Here is a 21580-nt window from a genome sequence, read left to right as displayed (position 1 = left end):
ATATTTCTAAAATTATAATTAATTATTTAACAATTACTAATGTTTGTGTATTATATTGTTTGTAGATTTGGAAATTTGAGGCTTTCCCCAACATGCGGACATATACGATAAAAATATCAAATGATATTCCTAGGGCTATTACTTGAAAGAGGATCCGCATGTTGGATTGGGAAGAGTTACTCCCATATACGACGATGAATGATGTAAGTTAACACACAAATAATATCATATATAAACAAGTTATTACTAGTACAAGTTTAACTTTGTTTGAGTTTTTATATTGTTAGGAGGCCAACTATCCATTACAGAGGCTGAGCTTGCCACTGATTGGTGGCAAGCTAGTAAGCGATTTTTTATGGGACGGATGATGAACACCCCCACCTCGAGAGCCATCACCTGATCGGGCCTATTCTAGAGCTCGACACCCGGAGCCATCACCTGATCGAGCCTCTTCTCCACCTCTACCATCACCTATTCCATCACATCATCGAGCCTCTTCTCTACCATCACCTCATGATAGGCGACCGGCAAAGAGGCCACGACATTTATCTCCATGTTCTCCACCTCCACGGGATAAGTTAGGGGAATTACGTGATGAGGTCGGTGCTTTACGTCATGAGTTTGGTACTTTACGTGAAGATAATGGTGCATGGCGTGATGAGGTTTGATCTTTACCTGGTGAGGTGGATTTTTTATGCGATGAAAATGGTGCGCTACGCGATGAGGTATCTACTTTACGTGATGAGGTTGCCGCTCTACGCGAGATTGTTTTATTGTTGCAGAATGAGATTCATACTCTACGCAATGAGGTAAATTTGTTTAATACTATACTAAAAATGCAAATAACCTTTTTTCGGCATTATTTATTTATTTACTGATTTATGTATTAATTTATTTTCAGCGGCCCGATATGGTAGATGCTTTACGTCGGGTTTTTCTTGCACAACGGGGTTCACGCATCAGACGTCGTGCACGTGCCATTACGTCTCCGTTCACCCACTAGTGCCAAGACTCCGTAAGAATAAGTCCGATGCACCTATTATCATTCAAGAGGCATATCCTATCGTTCAAGAGGCCCCTCCCACCGTTCAAGAGGCCCCTGTCATCGTTCAAGAGGTCCCGCCCGCCGTTCAAGAGCCCGATTCACATGGCGTCATAAGTCGACATATTGATAAACCCCCTCCCATGCCCGATATGATGGATACGAGTTGGCTTTCGTATGTGTTACCGGCCAGTACCATTCCTCAGCAGGAGAGGGAAACACTACCGGACACAATTATGGATAATACCATTTGGGCTAAGACCGTAGTTGATTTTTATCTACATAAGCGGAGCAAGGGGTGTTATTCTGACCTATGTCAAATTGACGATGCTATTCAGTTGTTTCTTGATCGGTCTTGGTGGGGTATTTTATTAGGGGTTGAAGATAATGACTATCTCGAAGGGGTGGTAAGTATTATATTCTTCTTATATTGCATTTTGATTAATTTTTTTAAAATTATTAATAAATTCACTAATATATTTATTTTTTTATAAAACAGCATATTGATGCATGGGTGTCACGTCTTCTAATAATAAGGAAATTGAGGAAAAGAAATACTAGATGGACTATTATGCCGACGTCTTTTCACGCAGCTCACTTGAAGGATCAGAGAGATGCTTCATATACGTTGGGTAATGGAAAAGCTAAACTTTATCCTACGTGGTGGGAGGTCGATAAGGTTAGTATTTATTTTTTGAATATTTTAAAGGTTTTCATAATTTTATTTGATGTGCGCAATTATTTATGATTGCAGGTGTTTATCCCTGTTTTGGAACGTTGTCATTGGCTTCTCGTTGAGCTTCAATTCCCATCCCTGAAGATAATGGTATATGACAGCATGTTGAATTACATACCATTGTCTGATTTGAGAGATATTATTACAAAGGGGTGGAGCGATCATTTGGCTAAATACTTGGATGCGATTGATTATTAGACAAATTCTGGAAACAAGAAGCCAAAGAAGTTCAAAATTATAATGATCAGAGACGAGACTGCGCCACAACAAACGCAGGGAGCCAGAGGGGATTGTAGTCCTCTCGTATGCTTGTGCTTGGAACGTTTGACGACAGGAAGTAAAGAATATCTACCTCCCACATATAGAGATAGAGGTGCAGTAGGCTTGTGGTTTCGGCATTATATGGCCAGATCGATATATACGAGACGCTGCCTACCTGCATCTATGTGCTGAAAGTGTGCATAAACAATTGGTAAGTTTGAGCAAGTGTTGTTAACATATATACTCTTTAATTGGTTTGAAAATATTTGATTAAGTACCTAGAATTCAGTAATTTGATGTTTGTTGGTTTTAGATGTGTAGGAAGTGTTGTTTGAGCAAATGTTTGGTTTTTGCAGGTTAATCTTGAAGTGAGCTGCGTGAAATTGATGTATTTGTGCATAAACAACAGTTTTTTTTTTGCTTTGTTTAATTGAATTTTACATTGAAAGTTGATTTGTTTAATTGATGAGGAAATAAGATTTATTTTTTGATTACTTGATTTGTAAAAGTTGATTTATAAAAGTTGATTTGTTTAATTTGATGTGTAAATAAGAATTATTTTTTTGCTTTTTTAATTGATTTGTAAAAGTTGATTTGTTGTTTATAAAAAATTCAATCTGCATTATGTTTGAAGGCAAAAAAAACATGTTGAAAGTACAAATTCGCAACGCGAAATAAGCGTTGTGATAGTCAAATTCGTAACGCGAAAGTCAAATTCGCAACGCGGTTTTCAGTTTGTGAATTTGACTTTTGCGTTGCGAATTTGGCTATCGCAACGCTTATTTCGCGTTGCGAATTTGACTTTCGCGTTGATCGCAACATACAACATCAAGATATATACAACATCAAAAACATTCCAAGCTATAAATACAAGCTAAGGACACTTAAAGAAACAAGAGAACAACTATCCAAGCAATCAAACACAAGAGAAAATCCCAACATGATAACAACTGAACAGATCATAGCAATGTTAAAATTCAAGTTGTAGATTTTGATTTCATTTTGCTTGGCACCATATGATATTTGGATTTTGATTTCCTTTTGCTTGGCACCATATGAGCTTTGGATTTTGATGAGCATCGGAAGCATTTCGGACTTATGATTTGGGTGGTACTCAGAAGTATTTCGGACTTATTATTTTTGTTATTATTACAAGTTATAGCCCTCAATTATCGGGATTTTTAGTTGTCATTTGTTGCATTTCTCGTATACCACCCAGATCATACGCCCGAAACGTTTCTGACGCTTTAAAGTTGACCAAAAATTACGATGGTCGGGATTTCCCTCGCATTTAAAGTTGAAAAAAAAACGATGGAAATTAGGAATAATCAATGATAACATGCATATTGGCTTGGGATAATATTTATAGCAGAGCCGAAATTTATATTGAAATTCAAACTCCAATTACATATGAAATGAATTTGAAATGCAACGTTAAATTGAACATGGAAATTGCATAATTGATTCATACTGTTCAAGTAACATGCTTTATGAACCATCAAGCTAAAAGACAATATTGATTGAGTTTAAAGCTGAGTTGTGAGTTGATGGGATTGTCACACTTGTCACATGGTTAGAATAAAGTACTCACATGGAAGAGATAGATTGTTTTGTTATACACAGCCCATCTCATCTGAATGAAAATATACATACAATATAATCAAACCAAAACATACATACACAACAAATTTATACATAACAATGTTCAAATAATGTACCCACAAAAACGAAATTAATCCGATGAAAAAGGGTTATTTCTAACGAATTCCGGAACATTATTTTCCAAATAATGTACCCATAACAATGTTCAAATAATGTACAACGTGATAGTCAAATTCGTAACGCGAAAGTCAAATTCAGTTTGCGATTTCGCGTTGCGAATTTGACTTTCGCGTTGATCGCAACATACAACATCAAGTTATATACAACATCAAACACATTCCAAGCTATAAATACAAGCTAAGGACACTTGAAGAAGCAAGAGAATAACTATCCAAGCAATCAAACACAAGAGAAAATCCCAACATGATAACAACTGAACAGATCATAGCAATGTTCAAACTCAAGTTACTAATGAATGTCTAACTAAAAATGTATGCATTCACACATAAAATACATATAATACAATGTTTGCATTTCAAAATCACCTAAGTTAATAAGTCTCAAAAGGTGAAGCCGGATGTGATTGGGATTTTGATTTTGATTGCGATTTTGATTTCATTTTGCTTGACACCATATGAGCTTTGGATTTTGATGAGGATCCATTTTTTTGTAGAGGAAAAGATGATTGTGATGGCACTGGTAATCCACAGGTCAACCTTGTATGACCACTTTCCTTGCACCGACTACATGTCGATATCCTCTTCTCTTCACCCTTAGACGGTATACGATCGTGATTTTTTGGTCAGCCAGGTAGCCTGCTGTCCATGACTGGTGGCAAAACTGTTTGTAAGTCATCTGGTATGTCCCACTCAGAAGGATGTGGACATGGGTAGACAATCTCAGCATAAGCCTGTCGATATACTTATGTAGTGTAGCAATCCATAGCGTATGCGTTTGAATCATCTTGGTTTAGATGAAGAGCAACTTTTATAACATGGCCACACGGATAACCAGATGTTTGCCATTTCTTACAACTACACGTCTTTGCATTTAGATCGACAAGCCCATTTAAGTTATTATCTAATACTTCAATCAAAGTGTTTGAACATGGTTCAACTCTCCATGACGTTGACTTCACAACACGTTTCGTTATCTTTTTTTCAGTTCATGGTGTAACACGACGTTCCAATGTTCCTGTAAATTTAAATAAATAATACTTAGTAAAATATATGATAAGTTATGAATTTAAAGAAATAATACCTGCATGGTTTCTTTTCTTGTAGTACCACTGTTGAATAGAGGCTCGAAAAAACTCCATTAACATAGTTATGGGTAATTTCTGAGAATGACGACTTAGAGCGTTGATTGATTCTGCACTATTAGACGTCATGAAATCATATTTTACTTCAAGTTGATGTACTCTTGACCATCTTTCAAACTCGGCATCTTCTAGTGTTTGAGCACATTGAGGCAAAACACATCTTAAACAATTTATATGCTTATTAAAATCCACTTTCCGATAAGCTTTTACAGTCTTCCAGTATGTCCATTTGTGATTTTTTATACCAGCAGACCTTGATTTTAGATTTCTGTACAAATGAACACTACAAAGTCCATGAAAAGCATCTGGGAAACACCTTCTAACAGCGTTTTCAATTGAGTTTGCCCTATCGTATATGATTGTCAAATTGCTAATAGGACCTATGAAATCCCTAAGATGCCCCATAAACCATGTCCATGAATCAGAGGTTTCAGATTTGCCAACCCCGTAAGCTATTGGCAGTATCCCATTGTTAGCATCCATGGCTACTACTAATAAGTTTACTCCAAGGTATCAGCCTTTCAAATATGCTCCGTCAACTATAATAACTGGGCGCATGCAAGTAATAAACGAACGAATCTACAAAATCATATACACAAGAAATATAATCATTTAAATATGAAATGCATGCAACTAACAAAAATGAGTCAACAAAATTATAATTATTTACTAACCGCAACACCAATGGTGATAAACAGCAACTCAAAGCGTCCATCTCTATCTGTTTTGATATGAGTTACCGACCCAGGATTTTTCAGGTTTAAATTGTGACAATAAGCCGGCAGTTGGGCAAACGATGCTTATGGCGACCCCCTCAACAATTCCAAGGCATAACATTTGGCTCTCCAAGCTTGAGAATATGAGATACTAATATTGAACCGAGCATTCATGTCAGTCATAATTTCATGTCCCCGATATACCCTTCCATTCAAAAACATTAACTCAGCCAGAAAACCACAAAACACCTTTTTGTTTGTCTGTCTATGGTGAGGAAAAACTTGGGTTCTTGAACATGTATGTTTATCAATAAAAGTCCTAACTTGAAATATTTCGCAATCTTTTATCTTCTTTGCAATCATACGCCACGTACAGTTTTTGTCAATCATACACATTGTTTCGAAATGATCTTTGCTTGATTTGTTAACTTTTAGTTGATAGACATCTTCCACACATTTCGTATACGAAGCTATCTTCAAGTCTTCCTTTGTATCAAAACAATCATCTTTCTTGATACGAATAACTTTTGTGTAACAATCAACTACTATCTTTACCAACTCTTCTTCCGGTATCTGAAGTAATTCTGGCATATTCTAGTTATACTCCCGTGGCATTTTCTTCTTTTTCCTTTCTTCGGGGACTTTTTCTTCTTCTTTTTCTTCTTCTTTTTCTTCTTCAGGGTTATATGAATTACATAATGGATGTTCAACATGTTCATTCACAGTCGTAACTTTCTCCTCATTATCATCAACAACATCTTCCTCTGTAGCGGCTTTTTCATCATCAAAATTTGAGTATTGACCAATATCAAAATCATTACATGCAGGGTTTGTTTCTTCTTCCATCACATCATCAAAATCCGAGTATTGACCAAGATCAAATTTCGAATACTGACTAGTACTCACAATTTTTTCTGTTGGCTCATAATCGTCTAACTGGTCAATACGAAAATCAGAATTTGGTGCTGAAAGCTGATTGGGATTTGGATTAGGAAAATGTTGTGGGTTTTGAGATTGTGTTTGGTATTGGAAATGTGGTTAAACAAAATTTGCTTGGTGAAGAAATTGTGGTGGAACCATTAAATTTTGGGTTGAATAACTTAGTTGATTACTACCCGCTAGTGACCCAATGTCCGCTGTTTGTGAGTACTAAAATATGATGCGGATATGTGTGCAAGTATACACAATCGAACAAGTAATAAAGTGATAAGTAGAGTATCGTCTCCACAGGGAATTGGGGAAATCAAATAGGTTTGTCAAGGCACTTTACTTTGTCACCTAAGTAAAGTTAGTTATGGTTTATACAGATGAGAATGCAGTGGCAAAATGGAATGGACGTAGTGGAAATGGAGTGATGATAGTGTGGTAGCAGATAGATATGTCGTGGCAAATTAAATTGTGATACGTGAAAACAAATGGAAATGTCAAGGCAAAATAAAAATGCAAATACTAGATTTAATATATGTAGGACTTTAGCTTTCTCACAAGACAAGCAGCAATGGAAATGAGTGATGGGAGACACAAGGAAAACTTAAGTTTATTTCTCTGAATGGTGCTTCTTCTATGCTTACCCTGCCCGACAGAGTCTACTGATGTGCCCTATGCTATCTCTAGTAAGGGACTCGACAGACTAAAGATGCCCTGGCCAAACTGATTGGCGTAAGCCCATGCAGTGATCCTATTGACTCAGCTAATAGAATATGTCTCGGCAATACCTTTTTGCGGCAGCATTAACATCTAACCTATCGTTTATACACAACTCCTTTTAGTCGAATGAAATCCTATTCTTATCTCTAAGGTGGATTAAGCCTAGTTACTATCTAGAACCTGTTGTTTATGTAGTTCCTCCCTAGCTTCTCTCGAAGACTAAAGATAAATTGCCAAGGCATTCTCTCGAACCTCATGAACCCTCCTAAGGAAAGGCTACTCTCGTAGCTCCTACAACCTCAAGACTTTAAGCATCATAAACAAAACAGAATAGAGCATGAAACAACAACAATTTATTAAAATAACAACTTAAATAACCATGCGAACTCCCACCAAATAGGATTAGTTCATGGTGGGGCTCGAAATCAACAAGCACAAAGCAAGATTCATTCGTTCCTTACAACCCAACAACAAAATATAAAAGCAAGGACTAAGGGGATGAGAGAAAGCTTTCGACGTGCACTGCCAAATGCCTTCCTCGGCCACCAAGGACTGCTCCCAGCGGACTAGCTCCTCTCGGATGCTCAGAACGCCACTCCCTTCTTCTAGTCAAGGAGAAATGCCACGACAAGTGGGATTGACGGAAAAAGATGAGACTTTCTCTCTCTAACTTTTTAAGATCAAATGTAGCTGGAACTAAAGTCCTCTTCAATATGGCTTCCTCCTCTATTTATAGGGGAAAAGAAATCCTAAGGTTTGGTGTTAACCATTCTAAGAAACCCCAAAACCATAGTTGAGTTGCTTGGGAGTCGAGCAGACTAGGCAATGATACAGCCTAGGTAGCTGGCTAGAGACCGGAATAATCCCGCTACAGGCGCCCTAGGACCGACAGGATTTGCAGGGTCAGACTAGGCAACGTCATCAACAGAACCGGTGGTTGAAGCGCCAAAATGCTACGGTGAGTATCTCGGGCAGGGCATGCGTAAAATCCGGGACAGCTGGCTAGAAAAATATCTTCTCTCTCCTTGTACGCTCCTGAAATGCCATTTGAACTTGGCATTTTTATTTAGCTCAGCAATATCCTTATGTCACGGTATTTTAAATCCTCTTTTCCTTGCTTTCAGCACCTGCACATCATCAGACAAGTACTTTTCCCACAAAGCAGCACCGCTGTAAAAATAAAATGCCACGGCAAACTGAAATCCACCACATGCAACTATATGCTCCTAAATGCATCTAAATGGTCCTAAATGGGCTCTTATACATTCAATACCTTAAGTGAAAAGGTCCCAAAATATGATCTTTTCAAGGAGTTATCACACCCCCAAACTTAAGCTATTGCTTGTCCTCAAGCAATGGATAGTGATAAGCAAAACAAAAATACCATGACAAGTTCAGAAGCAGAATAGTTATATGGGATAAAATTTCAGCCCTCAGCTCATATGGCTTCAACGTGCTAGACTAGTTTGAGAAATCAAGTACCGTACCCTAGGGCAAGATTCTTTATGTGGGTGTGTGCGTGTTTGTATCCAGTCCATGCTTAACAAACCTAAAAATTTTCTAGTCAAGCTCTCTCAATTTACCATGACATTTTCAAATTACTACTCCCCTTTATTTTCTTTGATTACTTCTGCTACGAGGAGAGTCAGCCCATCACTCTACCATCCCACACTCTAGATGAAAGGGAGCATACCTTTCACCCCCGAGCTAGTCAGGTAGAGTCATCCTGTGACTACTTTCATTCACTCATATGCCAAGACATAGCGGAGTGTTCCTCTACAGATATGCCAAGGCATTTATTTATAATTTATATATTTTTTTCTTTTTTTTATGCGGGGGTTTTCATCATTCACAGTTTTATGCCACGACATTTAAGAATTCTCTTATAAAAAATTTCTAAGTTTCTCAAGCATGGAAAACATACACTCGTGTTCAAGGGTTTCAAAGAAGCAAGTCCTAGAGTTGGTTCTATCATCCTCAACCAGTCATATACATTCTATCCTAGCCATCAAGAATTCTTCATCATCGGGCATCCTCAATTAATTCCAGAAAACTAATTCTATATTTACTAATGTCATGGCATATTCATTTTACTAATACTATCATACAATGATGCGAGAATCCTACTTCCCCCGAACTTGAGAGAAGCATTGTCCCCAATGCTTACTAAATCTAAGAAAAATGAAAACTACATGCTATGAATGCAATGCAATGCAAGGTACCTTGGCTTCATGGTGGTGGTGCAGCAGTTGCACGGCGAGTGCGCTTGCGGAGCTTAACGGGGCTGGAATGCTCGGAGTCAGAAGCTGGTGCAGCTGGAGGAGTGCGATGGCCTTCTTGAACAGTTAGGAGCGGGGGCTCCTGATGTTGAGATGCCTTTCGTAGGCGACGTCTGCTCCTACGCAAAGGAGCTTGCCGTGGCATCTCCGATTGTGACTCCTCGGCCGACTCAGTAGGTTGTGATACTTCGGGGTTGGCTGCTTCCATCGGTACAGCAGGTGGTGGCATTGCTGGATGTTCTTCTGCGAACGGTTCAACAAATTGGGCAGGCTCTGAGAAATTAGCAAGTTGGAGGTTGGCTTCTCTGTCTACATCAGGCGAAACTGCGTGGATCGGATCAGGGTCCACTGGCTCCTCTGCTTCAGCTCGCTGGGGACTGTCTTTACTCGATGAATGTTGAGCAGCAGCTGGGGCGGGTGAGAAAGGCGTCACGTCGTTTGGCATAAGCAAAATAGACCATCAGTTTGTCGGACAGCTACCCAACATGCTGGTGAGTGCGCTGGACAGCCTGCTCTAGGTCAGTTGAAGATGCCCTGACATGTGGTGATGATGCAACGCGAGATGTGGTTGCCTCGTGTTCCTTTCCTTTGGCTTCCTTGTAGCCCAGCAACATAGGTATTTTCACTTTGTTGAGTCCAGCAATGCCCGGCAAAATCTCATCAAACATTTCTTCTCGAACTTTCTTTTTCAGCATAAAGCAATGATGAGATTTGGGAATACCAAGGCACTTGCCTGTCGCTTTAGGCATAGATGAGCCTGTTCCACGATAATCTTCCCTATATCGATGGTTTGTTCGGTGATGATAGAGTGCAGCAAAAGCATCCGCTGGCATGATACAGTTGTATTGTGGGAGGTTGGCATAAGCTTGTACTTCATGAAATGGTTCCACAGTTTGACATGGGGGTGCAGTCGATCCCTATCCACGATCTTTCGTTTCAGTTGCTGACCGTTCCACTAAGTACCGGGAAGACACAAGTCTTCCAGGATGCCTTGGTAAGTTTCATGGTCGGCCTCTTGGGTAAAGCTCGCATGGTGGTCATCAGCAACCTGCAGTTTAAAATAACGGTTAATAGCGGTAGGAGTAAAAAGAATAGAAATGTCGCGAACCATCACGGCATGCTGATTTGGCTCGATAATGTTAGAATAAAACTCCTTCACTAATGTGGCGTTGACAGGGGCAGGATGTTTGGCAAACTTCTGCCACTTATGCTTAGTGACCACGTCCAGCACTTCGCTGCCCAAATCGGCGTTCTCCGCCTCGGAGAAGACAAAGCCCAACTCGAAAAAGACTCACCGGTTCTTTATAGTTTGATAGCGTTCCTTGGCAGCCTCGTCGATAAAGCGGGGTGGTGAGGGTGGTAGGGCTGGTCGTGAGCGCACCATCGTGAGACTGCAAAAATAAATGAATGAAGAGAGCTTTTTGAGGCGGTTGTTATGGTAGTCGACGGCAGTTGGAAAGGAGAAGAGGAAACTAGAAAGTGAAAGTAAAAAGAGAAAGTGAAAAGTGAAAAGTATGTGGGGTAGGCTAGTTAAATGGAAATATTTGGGGGGGAATAGATAAGCGGTGGGGTAGGGCGGGAAAGAAAACAAAATGAAAAAAAATCATTCCTAAGTCAAAAGTCAAAATAAAATTTCCCTCCTTTTTCCTTTTCATTTTGCCGCCAAAAGTGTTCTCAACTTCGTCAACACGCCTCACGTGCTTAGTGCGTGGGATTCCCTGGAAAAAATATGAAATGAAAATAATTTCTGAATAATGAGAAATATTAAAATAAAGGCAAAACAAAAATAATTTATGTACAGATGTAAGTTAAAAATTCCACGGCATCCTTAAGATGTCGGACCAGTGTCAACGTCTTGCAAGAGTAACGCCGACTTGTTACGTGCAGGTGGGACTCCTTGATAAGCCTTTAGGCGCTGACCATTGACTTTAAAGATGGATCCATCGTCTAGGTTCTTGATATCAACAGCACCATAAGGGTAAACATGGTGAACTTCAAATGGTCCAGACCAGCGTGACTTTAATTTGCCTGGGAAGAGCTTGAGCCTAGAATTGAACAACAATACTTTCTGACCCATATGAAATTGCCGTGGCAAAAGCATTCTGTCGTGCCACTTTTTGGTTTTTTCCTTGTAGAGCTTGGCATTTTCATATGCTTGCACTCGAAACTCTTCTATTTCATTTAGATCAAGTAATTGTTTCTCCCCAGCAATTTGCTCGTCAAAGTTTAACTTTTTGATTGCCCAGTACGCCTTGTGCTCTAGTTCAACAGGGAGGTGGCAGGCTTTTCCATATACCATATTAAAGTGGCAAAAGCATTCTGTCGTGCCACTTTTGGTTTTTCCTTGTAGAGCTTGGCATTTTCATATGCTTGCACTCGAAACTCTTCTATTTCATTTAGATCAAGTAATTGTTTCTCCCAGCAATTTGCTCGTCAAAGTTTAACTTTTGATTGCCCAGTACGCCTTGTGCTCTAGTTCAACAGGGAGGTGGCAGGCTTTTCCATATACCATATTAAAGGGCGACATTCCTAAAGGTGTTTTGAATGTTGTCCTATATGTCCATAATGCTTCGTCAAGCTTTGGGGACCAGTCTTTCCTTCGGGGGTTAACCACCTTCTCCAAGATTTATTTAACTTCTCGATTGGAGATTTCAGCCTGTCCATTCGTCTGCGGATGATATGCCGTGGCAATCTTATATCACAGTCCATATTTCTGTAATGCCTTGGCAATCAACTTGTTGTCAAAGTGAGTGCCCTCATCGCTGATAATAGCTCTTGGGACTCCAAAACGAGTGAAAATATTCTTATGAAGGAACTTGAGCACAGTCTTTGAGTCGTTTCTCGGCGTAGCAATTGCTTCAACCCACTTTGAAACGTAATCCACCGCTAGAAAGATGTATAAATCTCCAAAGGAAGATGGGAATGATCCCATGAAATCGATGCCCCAAACATCAAAGAGCTCAATCTCCAAAATATTTTGCAGCGGCATTTCGTGTCGTCTGGAAATATTTCCAGTGCGCTGGCATCTGTCGCACGCCTTGCAAAATGCGTGGGCATCTTTAAATAATGATGGCCAATAAAAACCTGACTGGAGGACCTTTGCAGCAGTCCTCGAACCTCCAAAATGCCCTCCACAAGTTGATGTGTGGCAATGGTGTAAGATATCGCTTTGTTCTTCTTCGGGGACACACCGTCGAATCATTTGATCAGCACATTGCTTGAATAAGTACGGCTCATCCCAAAAGTAGAACTTGGCATCATGAAAAAACCTCTTTTTGCCCTGGCTGTTCAGTTCATAAGGAAAAACACCACTAACAAGAAAGTTAACCAGGTCAGCGTACCACGGAATTGCCGTGGCATATAAAATTTTCTCGTCAGGGAATTCTTCTTTAATATCAAAAATGTCATGGAATTCTGAAATATTTTCTAGCCTAGATAAGTGGTCTGCAACCTGATTTTTAGTACCTTTCCTAACAATTACCTCTAAGTCGAATTCTTGCAGAAGTAATATCCACCTTATCATTCTAGGCTTGGCATCTTTCTTGTTCACTAAATATTTTATAGCTGAATGATCAGTGTGAACTATAACCTTGGTGCCTATCAAGTATGGCCTAAATTTGCAATTGCAAATACCACGGCAAGTAATTCTTTCTCAGTGGTTATGTAATTTAATTGTGCATCATTTAAGGTACGGCTAGCATAATATATGACATGAAAGATTTTACCTTTACACTGCCCAAGCACAGCTCCCACAACAAAATCACTTGCATCACACATTAATTCAAATGGGGCCGTCTAATCTGAGGGAACTACAATTGGTGCAGAGATAAGTTTCTGCTTCAGCTCTTTGAATGCGCCATGGCATTTCTGATCGAACAAAAAGGGTTGGTTCTGTTGCAGCAAGGTGCACAAAGGCTTGGATAGTGTGGAAAAATCCTTGATGAATCGTCTGTAAAAACCAGCGTGGCCAAGGAAACTCCGAATGCCCTTGACAGAATTTGGTAGGGGAAGCTTCTCGATCACCTCGATCTTAGCCTTGTCGACCTCAATGCCCTTTGCAGAAATTTTATGTCCTAGAACAATGCCTTCAGTCACCATGAAGTGGCATTTTTCCCAGTTTAGTACGAGATCAGCCTCCTCGCATCACTTCAGTACCTTTTCCAAATTGCCGAGACATTTTTTAAAATAGTCTCTGGAAATAGAAAAATCGTCCATAAAAATTTCCAAAAAATCCTCCACCATGTTAGAAAAGATGGCTTGCATGCAACGCTGAAAAGTTACCGGGGCATTACAGAGTCCAAAAGGCATTCTTCGAAAAGCGTATGTGACATACGGGCACGTGAATGTCGTATTCTCTTGGTCCTCTGGTGCTATGGCAATCTGATTATACCCTGAATAACCATCCAAGAAACAATAGTATGCCTTGCCCGCAAGTCGATCCAGCATTTGATCGATGAATGGCAAAGGAAAATGATCCTTCTTGGTGGCCTTGTTAAGCCTGCGGTAGTCCATGCAGATGCGCCATCCAGTGACAGTGCGAGTAGGTATTAAGTCATTTCCTTCGCTCGTTACCACGGTCATGCCTCCCTTTTTAGGCACGGATTGGACGGGACTGACCCACGAACTATCCAAAATAGGGTGTATCACTTCAGCATGTAGCCATTTGAGAACCTCTTTCATCACAACGTGCTTCATGATTGGATTTAATCTTCGTTGTGGCTCTATGGATTTGTCATGGACTTCTTCCAGTAAAATTTTGTGCATGCAGATTTTTGGACTTATTCCCTTGAGATCTGTCATCGTCCACCCTAACGCTTTCTTATGCTGTGACAAAACACTTAGCAAACTAGATTCTTGGTTAGGAGTAAGGGCAGAGGAAATAATCACAGGCAAAGTGTCATTACTACCCAGATAAGCATATTTAAGATGTTGTGGTAAATTTTTAAGTTCAAGGGTAGGTGCATGCTGTAATGAGGGCTTAGGAGGAACAAACTCTTCGAAATTCAAAGGTTCAAAGCGCGTACCTGGGCTAGCTTTAAGGAAGCTAGCATGATGTTCCTCGGATGAAAAGTTATTCGGCTCTTCAAGGAGCCTCTCATCAATATCTAGCTGAATGAAATTGTCGTGGCAAAATTGATCTGCCTCTTTTGTAATTTCAGTGTCTACCTCAAAAATGCTCTGACATTCTTCATAATCATCCATGTGTTTGAGAGATCGGAAAACATTAACAGTGATCTGTTGATCGGCCACTCGCATGGTTAACTCGCCCTTCTCGCAATCGATGAGAATACAACCGGTGGCTAGGAAAGGTCTCCCCAATATAATGGGCGCTGTAGCGTCGACCTCACAGTCCAGAATCAGAAAATTGACAGGGAAAATGAACTTGTCAACCTATGACATCTTCAATTCGCCCTTCTGGATGCACATGTGAACGATCGGCAAGTTTCAAGATGACTGAAGTAGGTCTCGCATTTCCTATCCCCAGTTTTACGAAAATCGACTTAGGCATCAAGTTTACACTTGAGCCAAGGTCACACAGTGCTTTTCCAACAAATTTGTTTCCAATCGAACATGGAATGATAAAGCTGCCCGGATCACGTCTTTTTGGTGGTAGCTTGCTTAAGAAAGAGCAAAATTCTTTTGCCGTGGCAATTGTTTCGTACTGCTCAACCTTTATCTTCTTGGTGACGATTTCTTTTAGAAATTTAGCATATGTGGGTATTTGTTCCATTGCTTCAAGAAAAGGAACATTGATCTGCAGTTGACCCAGAATGTCAACAATTTTTTTAAACTGAGTATTCTCGTTATGTTTCTTCAGTCTTTGCGGAAAAGGAGACGGGGGTCTGACTTCTTGTAATGATGGGGTGCGAACAGAAGTTACCGTGACATTTTTATTTGCCCCCTCAGCTTTGTTACTTGATGAACCCTCAGATTTATCTTCTTCCTTCGGTGCTTCCTCCTGCAGTTCTTTATCAGCTTGACTGGTTGTGGGGGGTGAATCTTCCTTCGGTTTTCCCCCAAACTTATCTTCTATATTAATTTGTGTACCGCTTCGGAGAGTTAGCACATTGCATTGTTCTTTGCTATGAAGTTTGGTGACTTCAGTGTCACTTGGCAAATGTACGGGTTTGCGTTCTTGTAATGCCGTGGCAATCTGACCTACTTGACTCTCTAGTGCCCTTAACGATGAACTATGGCTCTGGAGTAGAGCTCCTTGATTTTTTATAGAGGTCGAGTGGTCTTGCAGCATTGTTTTTGTTGTTGCAATGAATTCTTGCATTGTGGCCTCCAAAGAACTAGTATTTGATGAAGATGTCCCTCCCTTGTTTTGATTATGCCATGGCATATTCGATTGATAGCCCTGGGAATCATTAAAATTCTACTGACGAGCTGGCTGTTGAGCAGTGTTGTTTCCTTGATTTCCCCAAGAAAAATTTGGATGCTGACACCATCCAGGATTATAGGTGTTTAAATAGGGGTTGTTATTGCCTCGATTAAAATTGCCAACAAAGTTGATGGATTCTTGATTGGTTGGGCAATTACTCTCATTGTGATTGCCTTGGCATAATAAACAAACTGAACAGGCTGCCTTCGCTTCCCTTACATCACTTGGCCTTTGTAAATTTTTTAGCAGGTTGGTAATGGCAGCAAGTTGGGCTGACACGACATCATTAGAATCTAGCTTGAGAGCTCCATGTGTCTTACGCCCAAACCCATGCTTAGTTGAGGGAAACTGATAATCATTGGTAGCAATCCTATCCAAGATGTCAAATGCCTCTGCTGGTGATTTATCCAGTAACGTCCCATTTGTCGAGGCATCTAGCATCATCCTCGTGGGTGCGTTTACTCCATTATAGAACATCACTACTTGTGTCCAATCTTGAAAACCATGGTTTGAACACTTACGAAGCAATGCTTTGTATCTATCCCAGCACTCATGCATCGACTCGTCATTAGCTTGACAGAATGAAGCAATGTCGTTCTTAAGTTGGGTGTTCATGTTCGGAGGATTATACCGCAACAAAAAATATTTGCACAGATATGTCCACGACTCCATAGAACCCCCTGGAACTCCACTCAACCATGCCCTTGCTCTGTCTCGTAGGGAATATGGGAATAGTTTTAATTTCAGAACATCTTCGTGCACCCCTTGTTGGCAAAAAGAATCGCACACTTCCAAGAAGTTACGAATATGCTGCATGGCATCATCATTTGGCATGCCCCCAAACTGCCCTATAGAGTTTAACATGTTGAACATGACAGGTTTCAGCTCGAAATGGGCTGTCTGAATATCGGGTGCCACAATTCCAGGGTTGAGATCCTCTAAGATTGGATTTAAATAATCACGAATAGCCCGAGGCCTAGCTGCATTCCCAGCATTTGGATTTACCTCAGCATGTTGATCACCCTCATGGCCAATGCCCTGATTTCCGAGTTGGTACATATTGACACGTTGTGCTCGTCTTCTTTGTCTAAAGAGCCTTTCGATTTCAGGATCAATAAGTTCCAATGGCTCTTCAGGGTTGCTTCTGATCATAAACTAGAAAAATCTGAAAAATTAAAGAAAATATAAAGTAAAGATAACTAAAAGAAAAAACATTTACACAAGTAATATAAAAATGCTATGACAAATCAATTTAACTTCCAGTTGCAATTCCCCGACAACGGCGCCAAAAACTTGTCCGCTGTTTGTGAGTACTAAAATATGATACGGATATGTGTGCAAGTATACACAATCGAACAAGTAATAAAGTGATAAGTAGAGTATCGTCTCCACAGGGAATTGGGGAAATCAAATAGATTTGTCAGGGCACTTTACTTTGTCACCTAAGTAAAGTTAGTTATGGTATATACAGATGAGAATGCAGTGGCAAAATGAAATGGACGTAGTAGAAATGGAGTGGTGATAGTGTGGTAGCAGATGGATATGTCGTGGCAAATTAAATTGTGATACGTGAAAACAAATGGAAATGTCAAAGCAAAATAAAAATGCAAATACTAGATTTAATATATGTAGGACTTTAGCTTTCTCACAAGACAAGCAGCAATGGAAATGAGTGATGGGAGACACAAGGAAAACTTAAGTTTATTTCTCTGAATGGTGCTTCTTCTATGCTTACCCTGCCCTACAGAGTCTACTGATGTGCCCTATGTTATCTCTAGTAAGGGACTCGACAGACTAAAGATGCCCTGGCCAAACCGATTGGCGTAAGCCCATGCAGTGATCCTATTGACTCAGCTAATAGAATATGTCTCGGCAATACCTTTTTGCGGCAGCATTAACATCTAACATATCGTTTATACACAACTCCTTTTAGTCGAATGAAATCCTATTCTTATCTCTAAGGTGGATTAGGCCTAGTTACTATCTAGAACCCGTTGTTTATGTAGTTCCTCCCTAGCTTCTCTCGAAGACTAAAGATAAATTGCCAAGGCATTCTCTCGAACCTCATGAACCCTCCTAAGGAAAGGCTACTCTCGTAGCTCCTACAACCTCAAGACTTTAAGCATTATAAACAAGCATTAGAACAAGACAGAATAGATGAAACAACAACCATTCATTAAAATAACAACTTAAATAACCATGCGAACTCCCACCAAATAGGATTAGTTCATGGTGGGGCTCAAAATCAACAAGCACAAAGCAAGATTCATTCGTTCCTTACAACCCAACAAAAAATATAAAAGCAATGACTAAGGGGAGGAGAGAAAGCATTCGACGTGCACTGCCAAATGCCTTCCTCGGCCACCAAGGACTGCTCCCAGCGGACTAGCTCCTCTCGGATGCTCAGAACGCCACTCCCTTCTGCTAGTCAAGGAGAAATGCCATGGCAAGTGGGATTGACGGAGAAAGATGAGACTTTCTCTCTCTAACTTTTTAAGATCAAATGTGGCTGGAACTAAAGTCCTCTTCAATATGGCTTCCTCCTCTATTTATAGGGGAAAAGAAATCCTAAGGTTTGGTGTTAACCATCCTAGGAAACCCTAAAACCATGGTTGAGTTGCTTGGGAGTTGAGCAGACTAGGCAATGATACAGCCTAGGTAGTTGGCTAGAGACCGCTATAATCCCGCTACAGGTGCCTTAGGACCGACAGGATCTGCAGGGTCAGACTAGGCAACGTCATCAACAGAACCGGTGGTTGAAACGCCAAAATGCTGCGGTGGGTATCTCGGGCAGAGCATGCGTAAAATCCGGGACAGCTGGCTAGAAAATATCTTCTCTCTCCTTGTACGCTCCTGAAATGCCATTTGAACTTGGCATTTTTATTTAGCTCAGCAATATCCTTATGTCACGGCATTTTAAATTCTCTTTTCCTTGCTTTCAACACCTGCACATCATCAGACAAGTACTTTTCCCATAAAGCAGCACCGTTGTAAAAATAAAATGCCACGGCAAACTGAAATCCACCACATGCAATTATATGCTCCTAAATGCATCTAAATGGTCCTAAATGGGCTCTTAGACATTCAATAACTTAAGTGAAAAGGTCCCAAAATATGATCTTTTCAAGGAGTTATCACCCAACTTCACTACTTCTAGGTTCAACAACATACAATGTAACATCATCTTCTTGCGAAACACTAATGTAAGCAATGAATCGTTCAACATCTTCATTGTCGGTTAACAAATAAACTTTACATTTTCTCTGATAAGATGGCCTAAATCCACTTAGAGACTCTAAATTCAATTTCTTTGCAACACGTAACAATAGAGTTTCATAAGTTAACTTTTTTAATGACAGTTTTAGTTGAAGATTCATGGGTAAAGGCACATATTGTAAAACACCATGAACATTTTCCTATGACCCTCCAAAACACAAATCTATCCAAACATGATCAACATTAGATGATTTCATTCTACAAATTGTAAATTAATTTACTAAACAAACGAGCTATAAACTAGATATCATCACTAACTTAGAGAAAAGCATACCTTTATTAAGTTAATAGTTGATAATTTGGGAGAGAAATCATTGAAAAATTATATAGAAATAAAATTATGTAACCAAAGATTAGAGATGGGGAAGGATGTCGTTGGATATAGGAACGGATGTCGCCGGAGAGAGTGATAGATGGAGATGGAATGAGTTGCAATTTAGGGATTTAGATTATGAGTTGTTGCTGTTGCGTTGTTATATACCCAAAACATTTGTGTTGCGAAACTAAAACCTGTTGCGAAATTAAATTCGTGTTGCGAATTTGAAATTCAGTTGCGAATTTGAAATTCAGTTGTGAATTTGACTTTTGTGTTGCGAATTTGGCTTATGTGTTGCGAATTTGACTTCTGTGTTGCGATTTACAAATTCGCGTTGCGTATTTAACTATCGTGTTGCGAATTTGACTATCGCGTTGCGAATTTGACTATCGCGTTGCGAATTTAACTATCGCATTGCGAATTTGACTTTGTGCTGCGCATTTGACTATCGCGTTGCTATTTACAGATTCGCGTTGCGAAATTGGAAAATCGCAATGTGATTTACATATTCGCGTTGCGAAATTAGAAACTGGGTTGCGAAATTGAAGTTTGCGTTGTGAATTTGTTGGTCATTTTGACAAATCCAAAAAAATTTTGTTAAATTCGTATATTATAAGGTATTTTCGGTCCACTGAGATTATTTTCTCTTTAAATAATACTAGTATCCGAGTTCCAAAAAGATTCAGATTTTAATCCGGTTACAAGTGAAATATAAACACAAGTTTAAAGGAAAGGAAAGATATCGAGATACAAATTCACGATGATCTCATGCATCCTCGACACTCAAAACTCTAATGCTCAAAAAGTACTAGAGATGTAACATGAACAAAACACAAAGCTTCTAACTTAGTTAACGGTGACTTTGCCGACCATACCAGCACCCTGGTGAGGAGAGCAGTAGAAACTGTAGCTTCCTTTCTCGGTCAAGGTAACAGCATAAGTCTCTCCTGGGGCATTGAGTAGGTCTTCCTCGGGCATGGAGATTTTGGATGCGTCGACTCCGCTTGGGACTTCGTCCTCATCGAACACGACATTATGTGGGAACCCAGCATTGTTCTTGAACACAATTTTCTCCCCAGAACTCACGCTGAATTCCCTGGGGATGAAGGCCAGAGACCCATCATCGCCACCGAGCAAGACTTCAAGGGCCAAGGCATTGCTGGCGAGGATTGCACTTGCAACGGTTGCCGCAACAGCAACACCAACATCTTTGAGGGAGGCCTGGATGCCGACCCTTGGGCCGGGAGAGGCTGCGACCTTGGCAGCGGAGCTTACTTTAGCTGCGGTTGCACCGGCTTTGAGGCCAGTGAAGGATGGGATGGTGAGAGCTGCAGAGGTGACGGTGGCCATCGGGCAAAGGCTTCGTTAAGTAGATGAGTTCTGAGTCGCGGTGAGAGGAAATCAAATGGAAAAGAGAGAGAGAGAGAGAGGTTGGATTTGTGTGGTTGGAATTTGTGATTATCAGGATGGAGAAATGGGTCATCCCCTGAGGATTCATATGATTGGTTGCCTCGGATGTTATCCCTCGACGTGGCATCTGCCCTTACATGTGAGGTGGATAAGAGTTGAACTGGATAGAATGATAGATTGACTTCTTTTACCTTAATCATCTGCATCAATATCAATTTTCAACAATTACTGTTCCACTTAACCTTAGCTCTTTGGGTTGAAAATTTTAGTTCGAGAAAAAAATTAAAAAAAAATTGTTGTAAACGGCTGTGATTTTAAAATGAAATATAAAATTTAGTTTAACAGGACCTTAATCCATACCGGTTGACGAACAAGCGGTGAAGGGCGAGATCAAGGAGCTGATATTTTTAGCCACTACTTGTCCCAAATATGATGCACATTGCACAGCCTCACTGCAACAACAATATATTTTATTTGAAGCGACAGAACAATCACTCGGAGAGTTAAAAGTCACCACAAAATTCACCGAAAATCCAATGATTTCCGCATCTTTTAATCTAAAAGCATTGAAACATCAAGATTACAAGCT

General features: G+C 40.1%; 1 protein-coding gene across 1 annotated transcript; it reads right to left on the bottom strand.

Annotated features, from left to right (window-relative positions):
- Positions 1 to 20245: 20245 nt before the first annotated feature.
- On the bottom strand, positions 20246 to 20951 carry LOC120190314 (plastocyanin). The gene has a single exon (XM_039193405.1). It carries the CDS (start codon positions 20929 to 20931, stop codon positions 20428 to 20430), a length of 504 nt encoding a protein of 167 aa, XP_039049336.1. The 5' UTR covers positions 20932 to 20951; the 3' UTR covers positions 20246 to 20427.
- Between the last annotated feature and the right edge of the window lie 629 nt (positions 20952 to 21580).

This window comes from Hibiscus syriacus, unplaced genomic scaffold, assembly GCF_006381635.1.
Source record: "Hibiscus syriacus cultivar Baekdansim isolate YM2019G1 unplaced genomic scaffold, ASM638163v2 tig00116962_pilon, whole genome shotgun sequence".
NCBI lineage: Eukaryota > Viridiplantae > Streptophyta > Magnoliopsida > Malvales > Malvaceae > Hibiscus > Hibiscus syriacus.
Note: the sequence above shows the minus strand (reverse complement) of the source record. Positions and strands in the feature narration are given on the sequence as shown.